Source organism: Pteropus medius, unplaced genomic scaffold (assembly GCF_902729225.1).
Source record: "Pteropus medius unplaced genomic scaffold, Ma_sr-lr_union100, whole genome shotgun sequence".
NCBI classification, from domain to species: domain Eukaryota; kingdom Metazoa; phylum Chordata; class Mammalia; order Chiroptera; family Pteropodidae; genus Pteropus; species Pteropus medius.
Genome location: NW_024342467.1, coordinates 3,233,229 through 3,242,398, shown reverse-complemented (window position 1 = coordinate 3,242,398; position 9,170 = coordinate 3,233,229). Strand labels below are relative to the sequence as shown.

The 9,170-nt window shown below is 31.2% G+C and overlaps 1 protein-coding gene across 1 annotated transcript in view; it reads left to right on the top strand.

Annotated features, from left to right (window-relative positions):
- Positions 1-1,535: 1,535 nt before the first annotated feature.
- VWDE (von Willebrand factor D and EGF domains) overlaps positions 1,536-9,170 on the top strand; it is a 76,356-nt gene continuing 68,721 nt past the window's right edge. Inside the window, 1 exon segment of the mRNA XM_039862057.1 lies at positions 1,536-1,624. Within this exon segment, the coding sequence (XP_039717991.1) occupies positions 1,536-1,624 (89 nt within the window).

Genomic DNA, 9,170 nt, shown 5'->3' with positions numbered 1-9,170 from the left:
AACAAACAAACAAACAAAACAGACAATAATAGCATTCATTAGTCATTTTTCTTTACTGTTCAGTATTCATACAGACAGGAATATTAAAGGAAAGGTAGTTTGTCCTTACTTTCCAAGAACCCTTATGTTTTACAGAAACCAAATGTCTTCATTTTTTACTATAAACTATGTATCTCCTTTTTAGCCTTCACATAAATAGCATTGGCATCTCTCTATGACAAATATTGTCACTTACCAGATTCTAAGCACCTATAAAAGTAAAGTGGATAATATCTTTATGTTTCGACAAGTACAGATACAGGGAGCAGTGAGAGGAAATTAATGTTTATTGAGCATCTTTTATATTTAGCAAACATTATAGGGGCATAAAATATTTAATTAAATAATCCTCATTAAATTGGAAGATAGTTTCAGTTGAAGTATGGTAGAATTATTTACAAGTCACTAGCACTGGAAATATAGATTTACCGGTAAGATATATTATTAGAGAATAACTTTGTTTTAGAGTGTATGCAACTAATAATGGAGTTAATGAATTTTAATACTGCAATAGTTACTTGCTAAACTATTATCATAAAATTATTACTATTTTAATATTAAAATAATAAAAATAATAGGGTCAATTTTCATTTGTGTGGGGAATAAGATATCTTATATCTGGTTCTGAAGAAGCTGTATAGAAGAATTAACAATAAGCCAAAATGGGAGGAGTCAATTTAAAATAGTTGACATATTTTTAAAATTGAGACATATTCAGAATACATACAGCAGGCACTGAGAAAAAATTTTCTTATACACTTAAGATTTTGTTTATTTTTTCACATGTAGGAGATAATAATGTCCTTTCTTTATTATGCATTTCTAATGTTTTTTTAAAGCACATAGCTGAACAATAATATACACCATTATTAAGTATTCACAATCTTCCAAACCTCTTAGCTTACACCACAAAACTACTCTAGAGCTTGTTCAAACATAGACAGAAAATAGACTTGAAAATAATCTTTGTTTTCCTCTACTCTATTCCATATCTACCATAACTAAGGTGCAGTTAAATATCACATATCTGATGCTTTACACTGGAACGTGAATGAAATTAGCACAAAGATATTAAGTAACAAAAGTCTTTTTTGCTCATCTGTTTTTAAAATAGTCTAGGTTACTTTGTACTATCAACAACAAAATATTCATCTCTCCCCCAATCTTTCATGTTTACACTTGGATGTTATTTATAATAGAATAAGAATTTATTGCCTTCAGTGAAAAGAGGAAGAGTAAAGGAGTGAGCTGCTGATACCAGAGATATTTCTTTCCTTGCTGCACCGAAAATATGTGTATATGTATATGCATATCTGTATCGTTTTTTCCTTCTTTGGAGCTTGGTGTTATGACTGCTCTTGATACATGTTTTTTGTTTTTTTGTTTTTTAATATATGAAATAGCTTATATCAAACATTCCCATAAAGAACATTATAATATAAAAGCTGAAAAAGTAGCTGCTTAAAGGCATCAGAGTACACGAAAGCAGTCGGAACATGAGGGACCAGGATCCCAAAGAGAAGGAAAGTGTATTGATAGGAACCCTGCATTCACAGCAGCTTTTCCATTCAAGGCAATACAACCGGTAATTGACCTTCCAATAGACATGATGAAAGCAAGTGACAACAAACAGTATCTTAAAAGTATTGAAAAAAACCCTGCATATATCAAGTGAAAATATCCTTCATAAATGAAGGCAAAACAAAATAATTTTAGTTGAACAAAATCTCAGAGAATTTTTCACCATTCAATACTTAGTGTAAGAAAAAAAAGGCAGAAAAGAAATGATTTTCCACGGAAGCATGAAATGTAAGAACAAATGAAGAGCTCAAAAAATAAGATCTATGAGGCCAAATATTAATACATGTAAAATGAAAATACTAAACAACAATAAAAAATGTAGGAATGAGAATAAGGAGTAAAAGTATTATAAGGTCCAAAAAATGATAAAATACAATTTAATGTAAAGCTTATTATGTTAAGGAATTATGCTGTAATTACTAAGACTACCATTAAAGGAATAAAAAAAGTCTGTATAATCCCAAAGTAATAAAGAGGGAAAGAATTTTAAAAAGTACAAAACAAAACATGACACTCAACAAACTAAAACAAAGAAGCAAACCAAAAACTGAATTAACTCAAAAGAAACCAAAAAAAAGTGCAAAAACCAAGATATAGTAACAGATAAAAAAATAGAAAACAAATTATAATTTGGTAGATTTAAACAAAGAATTCTTTGGGTAGTTGTCTGACAACAAACTAAATACCCATCAATAGAAGGATGGATAATTAAATTATGTTTAATTTACACGATAGAATTATGTCCTGCTAATATATTACCATGGATAAAGTTCACCAATATAATGTTGAGAGAAACAAGACTGAAGTCTGTACATAATGAGTGAGTTCATTTGAATAAAGTTAAAATTCAGAAAATAAATAATGCATAGTAAAATAAATCAGAAATCATTTAACTTTGCAGGGTAAGGACTGAGAGGAGGAGGCATGAGGGAGCTTTCTGGGAGGTGATAATGTAAATTTTGAACCGAGTGGTTGTTATGCAGGTATGTTTACTTTGAAAAAACTCATAAAGCTGCACATTCGAGATTTGTATTCTTCATGTATGCTTAATAGAAATGTTTATAAAAATAGAAATTATCAGCATAGGCCAACAAGAAAGTTTTTTGTTTTGCATTGTTTTGGTTCAAACAGTAGCAGAGTATGGTGTTGTAGAAAATACTTTGAATTAGGGAGCCAACAATCTTGTGTTCTAGTATTCATTCTGTCACTTATTGAATATTCTTCTTGGACATGTCACTTAACCTCCAAGAGTTCCAATATCTGCATCTATAAAATGAGTAATATATCCTTGATGATACATCTGTACCTGCCCTCACTTCCTGGTTGTAGGAATTAAATAAGAACATATTTGATAAAGTACTTACTCCTGAGGCTACGGTACTCCTTGCAAATTACTATTTGGGATCTCCAGAGAAACAGAACCAGAATAGAACAAATTTGATTGTTCTATTATTTACTAAACATTAGTTTAGTAAAAATCTAATGTATTTTGAGGAAAAAAGAGCTAGCTAGCCAAAAGATTTTCTGCCCAAGTTGAAGGATACGGCAATGTCAGTGAGATACAGTAGATCTTGAAAGAGAACAGAAGGGTGAGTCCTCTGAAATTTTATTTAATGGAATGTTGATGGCTCATTTTAGAGTACAGATATAATCTCTCAAAAAGGCATCAACATTCTTTCATTTGCAAGTGATTGGGGCCAAAAATATCTTAAAGGTATCTCAAGAACAGGAGATACTTGTTCAGTCCAGGTAATTCTAAGCTTCTTATTGTTCCTGGAAAGCTATAATATGGTATGATACTGAAGAGAAAGAAGGCTGGAGTTCCCCAACCTTGAAGAGTCCTGCAGATTAGTTTATGGACAAATGTAACTGGGAACCATTTTAAAGAGTTTAAAGAGGCACAGGAGTATGAATGAAGACCAAGAGGTGTTTTATTGTCCTCATCAACCTAATTTTTTTCTCAGCCCTTGCAATGATTTTATGAACATCCAATTCCTCCAGTAAATCCCTTTCTAATTTACATGTCACAATGTCATTTATTTTTAGCATCGCAACTTGACCGACACAGCTTTCTCACTATTTTCGAGGGACCTATTATTTAGAGTTGTTTCAGCTACAATACCCAGCAAATCATGGCCCACATAAATATTTATTTAAATAAAAAAATACAATAAATATTACCACTTCAATTTTTTTTATGACTATTTAGTGCAATTAGGAGATTTTAAAACACAATCATGCTGCCAGTTTGATACTCTATTGTTTTCAGAGATTATCATTAAGAATAAGTTATGCTGATTCATTCAAATAAGTTAATCAGTTTTAATAATGAGGTTTAAAGAGATCCATACAAAAGATTTTTCTGCAAAGACTTCCAGGAATCTTCTGGTTTTCCATCTTCCTGCTAATGGCAAGCTATGCACTTGATTTTAAGAAATGAAATCTGAATATAGTGATTTGTTTTTTAAAACCTTTATTTAATCAGATATTGTTCTCTATCATCTACAAAATTCTTTTATTACAGTGCTTTCATGTTACATGCCTATTTTATTCCTGCCTGGAGTCGAAACTGCCACTCATAGAAACAACTTGTGGCTCAAAGAAATAACAGACAGGAAATCCAGTTCCCTAAAGCAAGACTGGGGATTTTCTTTGGTACTTAAAGGGGAAGAAAGAAGTCTCTTTAAAGGCTTCATTTTATTGGAAATTTCTCATTAAAACCATTGTTCAACATGACGTAATTTATGAGAGGCCACATGTTTCCTCAACATGACAATTTTTGTCTCCTTTTGTGACTGTTTGTTTTGCTTATTCATTCGTTTGTTTATTTTGAGATGTAATTTCTTTCTCATCCAGATTAAATGTCACAAAATCAAGGGTAAAACTGAGATACATAATGTTTCGCTGTCACCTAGCAGATAGGCTCCCCTACATGACTTGTCAGTTACAAATGTGGAGAACTACGGTCTCATCCCATCCCTCCTTGCAAATTTCCATAGTCACTCACATTGTTCTTTCTTGATTGAACACTAATGTAACTAAAAATTTCTGACTTGTATAATAATTTTTAGAGATATTTATTCTATAGACCCCAAAAGACAAAAATACATATATGTGTCACACTTATCCAATGGCCTTCATTTGACCTGTGTTTTCTTAATACCACATATCGAAATTTTCATTACAACCTAAAATTGCATAATAGCTCAATTTCTCAAGTGATTACTATATGTCAGGAATGGGCTAAATGTTTTCTATTCACTATCCCATTTAATCCTTACCACTACCTTATGAGGTATGCATTTATACCCTCATGTTACAAATGAGGAAGCTGTGACAAAATAGGGTCCACAGGTGGGATTTCTAAAATAGATCAGCCCAACCATAAAGTTTGTACTCTTATCTGCTGCATGATCAGCCTAGTTGTCTTCTCAAATTAAAGATAATGTATTAGTAAAAAGTACATTTGGACACCGAAGTCAAAGAATGTATGCCAGCCCTACCCCCATCATAATTTGTTCTTCCATTCTCTTATCCATAAAATGAGGATCTTGATTCTCAGCAAAGGTTGTTGATTGGCAACTGTCCCCTAGAGTTGTTTTTTTGATCCGATGAGAAACATTTCTTTTTTGTTTGTTTTAAAATTGTAGTATTTTAATAAAATAAAAAAATAAAAAGAATAAAATAAGAAAGAATATTTGGCTTTTTTTAAATAAAGAAATCATCTGGCAAATTAGGCCCAAATTCTGTTAGTACAACAAGCAGCTACTTCCTCTATATGATCAATGCATTCTTTACACCGTTGTCCTACCTCTCCTGTTGTCTTGCACTAAACCATTGTCATATCTATACATGTCCTGATCTGTGATGTCCTCTGTGGACATCTGAGTCTGTACCCTGCCCTCAAGCGATAAGCCCCCAAACTATATGCCTCAGAGCCTGCAGGTGGGGCTCCGGGACTTCCACTCCATCGTCAATCAAAGCCTAATATAAAATATTATATTTTTTGAATGAATTGTTTGTCTTAAAATAAGCCTAAATACTCTTGATCAAAATTTTGGAAATGTTGGCAATATTTTCTGGTGCAATATTTATAAGAGTTTGAGAACCTTTTAGAAATGGACTTCAAAACTTGTCATCTCCATTTTAAACAAACATATCTTTTAGACTTTTCCAGTTCTAAAATTGGGTAACTTTTATTCAGATATAAGTAGAATATCTTTTTCATTATTTTTGTTATTATGCAGGTAAGAAAATACAGACATTCTAAGGTAGGTTTAAATTGTTTCAATAAAACATAAAGTAAAATTGTTTATTTAAAAATTAGGAAGAAAGAGATTCACTATGTGCAAGGCAAGTAGATGATAGTACATGTAATCTTTTAATTATCTGTGAAATATCTACAAACCATGGCCCACAGGTCAAATCTGACTGCAGTCTATTTTGGAGGATAGTTTCATTTGTAACACAGCCATACCCAATCATTTACGTATTGTTTATAATTATTTTTACTCTACGAAGTACACTAAAGCTTTTTTTTTTTAACGTTCTAAGCAGCATTTGGGGTCAAAGAGTTGCTAAGACAAATCGTTCGTTAAGAAAAGCTGCAGAAATTTTCAGAAATGTTGGCAACATTTTCAGATGCAATATTCATAAGAATTTGAGAAGCTTTTAGAGATGGACTTCGAAACCTGTCACTTCAATTTTAAACAAACAGATCTTTAAGAGTTTTTACTTTATTTCATCTAATATCAAATAAAATGCATTGCTCTATTTGAGGTAGTTTTCTAAAAATCATGACTTAAGGTATTTTAAAATTTTGCCAATAGAGTTTCAAAATTAAATCATGAAAATAAACAAGAGATCTAATTTTTTGATCAAATAATTTCTGAGGGATTTTTATTTTAGAGAAAAATAAATACATTCTAACAACACACTTATATACAAATTTACTTTCCTTCTTAAAGTAAGTTTGTTTGGAAAATAATACTGACATGTCTTTAAAAATGAAACATAGACATATATGGCCCAATAACTTTACTCCTAGCACTGTACTCCAAATAATGGAACATGCATGTACACACAAAATTTACACTTGAATGTTCGTGATAACGTTACTCACAATGACCAAACAGTGGAAACAACCCAAAATGTTCATTAACTGATGAATGGATAAAGTATGGTATATCCATACAATGAGATGTTATTTGCCAATCAAAAGGAATAAAGTACTGATAAAGTTACAATGTGGATGATTTCAAAAAGTAAATGAAGACTGTCACAAAAGAACACACGATTCTATTTTTATGAAATGTCCAAAAAAGCAAATATATAGAGACATAAAAAAGATTATTTGTTGCTTAAGATTGGAGATTGGAACGGAAAGCCACTATAAATTGGCATGATGAAAATGTTCTAAAATTAGATTGTGGTAATGACTGAAAACAGGTGAATTTTATGTTATGTAAATTACATCTCAATAAAGCTATTTTAAAAAATGACTGCATCTGGTAAAATTCTGACTTATTTCAAATTGAATTAGGGTGGGTTTTGGGGACAGTTGGACAAAAACTAAATTTACTGACATCTATTAGATCATTTTTTAAATCTAACTATTAATGTTATTGCTCCAAAATCATCAAACATTCCTTTATAGTCATAGAATTTAACTAATTATATATTACAAGTTATACTTGTGAGGCTCAAATACTTCATGATTTAGAAAAGGATGGTAACATAAATCATATAAACAAAAACAGAAATGTTGCACAGCTTTACCACCTGCTACAACATTTTATTGAAGGCTTCTAGAAGAATCTAAATAACATTCAGGTGTAATCATGATTCTAACTAGCTTAACATTTCAGTTATAAAGGTATTTTATAATATATACTTTAAATGCAAACAGTATCGCTTATGTCTATAGAGGGCCGATGAAAGGGAAAATACACATCTTTTCCAAATCCATTCAAAGGAACTTGAATATTCCAATCTCATTTTAAATCATATTGTGGAAAATATTAAGTTGAAACAAGTTAATTTCTTTATTAAAATGACTATCTTTAAATGTTGCTTTTATTGTATAAAAATAAAAACAAAATCTTCAAAAAGTTATTTCTCAGTCTTCTGTAAAATATTCTGATCTCTAAGACAGGAAAACTGCTTAGTTGGTAAAGTTTATATCACCATGTTGCAATCTATGTGGTTTGGCATGGCTAATTGATATATAATCAGTTTGTCATCTCTATAATTAGGAATTTATGTCCAAAAGTAAACTTAATCAGAGATCAAACTATTTCTACTCTACTGAACAGTTCCAAGAGACCTCTTTGGAGTCAACGATGTTGAGATTTGTTTATATAAAGGGCTTGCTTTCTGGCTCATGTGTGAAAGATTTATTTAAAAAATTATTTTTTCTATTGTGGCAAACTATACAAAACGTAAATTTACCATTTTAAGCATTTTAAAATTTACACTTCAGTAGCAATAATTACATTCACATTGTTGTGCAAACATTACCACCATCCATGTTCAGAACTTTTTTATCTTCCCCAAATGGAACTCTTTACCTAGTAAACAATAACTCACCATGGCCCTCACCCCATAGCCCCTGGCAACCACCATTCTACTTCCTATCTCTACAAACTTGAATGCTCTAAGTACTACATATAAGTAAAATCATATAGTATTTGTCCTTTTGTGACTGGCTTATTTTACTTAGCATAATGTCTTCGAGTTTATTCCACATTGTAGCTTGTGTCAGAATTTTCCTTCCTTTTTAAAGCTGAATAATATTCCATTATATGGATATATCACATTTTGTTTACCATTCATGTGTTAATGGACACATGGGTTTATTCCACATTTTAACTATTGTGAATAGCACTGCTACGGAAATGGATGTAGAAACGTTTATTTTTATAACCAGCTTCTTGCCAGTCATCCAGCTACCCTCTCCCACTTTATCCACATTGTTAGAGGCATTCCACAATAGACATTATAAAATTAACAGTTAATGAATATTCTCACTGAATATTCTTTACTATATCGAGTCTCTCGTTGACTCCTTATTAATAAAAGATAATTTGCAGTTGGGAGTAAAATGTCTGTTCCATTTAGTGTCTCTGTCTGGGAGCGATGATATTCTGAATATAAACTCAGAGCCAATACATTAATCTGTGAAGCTCAAGTATTGATTTGGTGACACCATCTTCTTCCCTGATAGTATTTCTATCAATCCTCCCTTCAAAAAAAAAAAAAAAAGATGTGTCAAAGAAATTTATATAAATCTGTTTTTCAATTAAGGTACTCCAAATTATACTGCACACTGTAGTAGGATCATGCTGAAAAATGATATACCTTTATATAAAAATGTTATAAAAAAGCATAATTATATAGTATTGCACCTTTGTTTTTCTAACAGTAAATTATTATATACGTTCATGTTATGTATTCTGTGCCAGACACTTATCTAAGTGCTCTTTCTGCAGACCTCTCCTCTGTACTCGCCCCCACCATACACGCACCTTTGTTTCTTAAACTATTGAGTA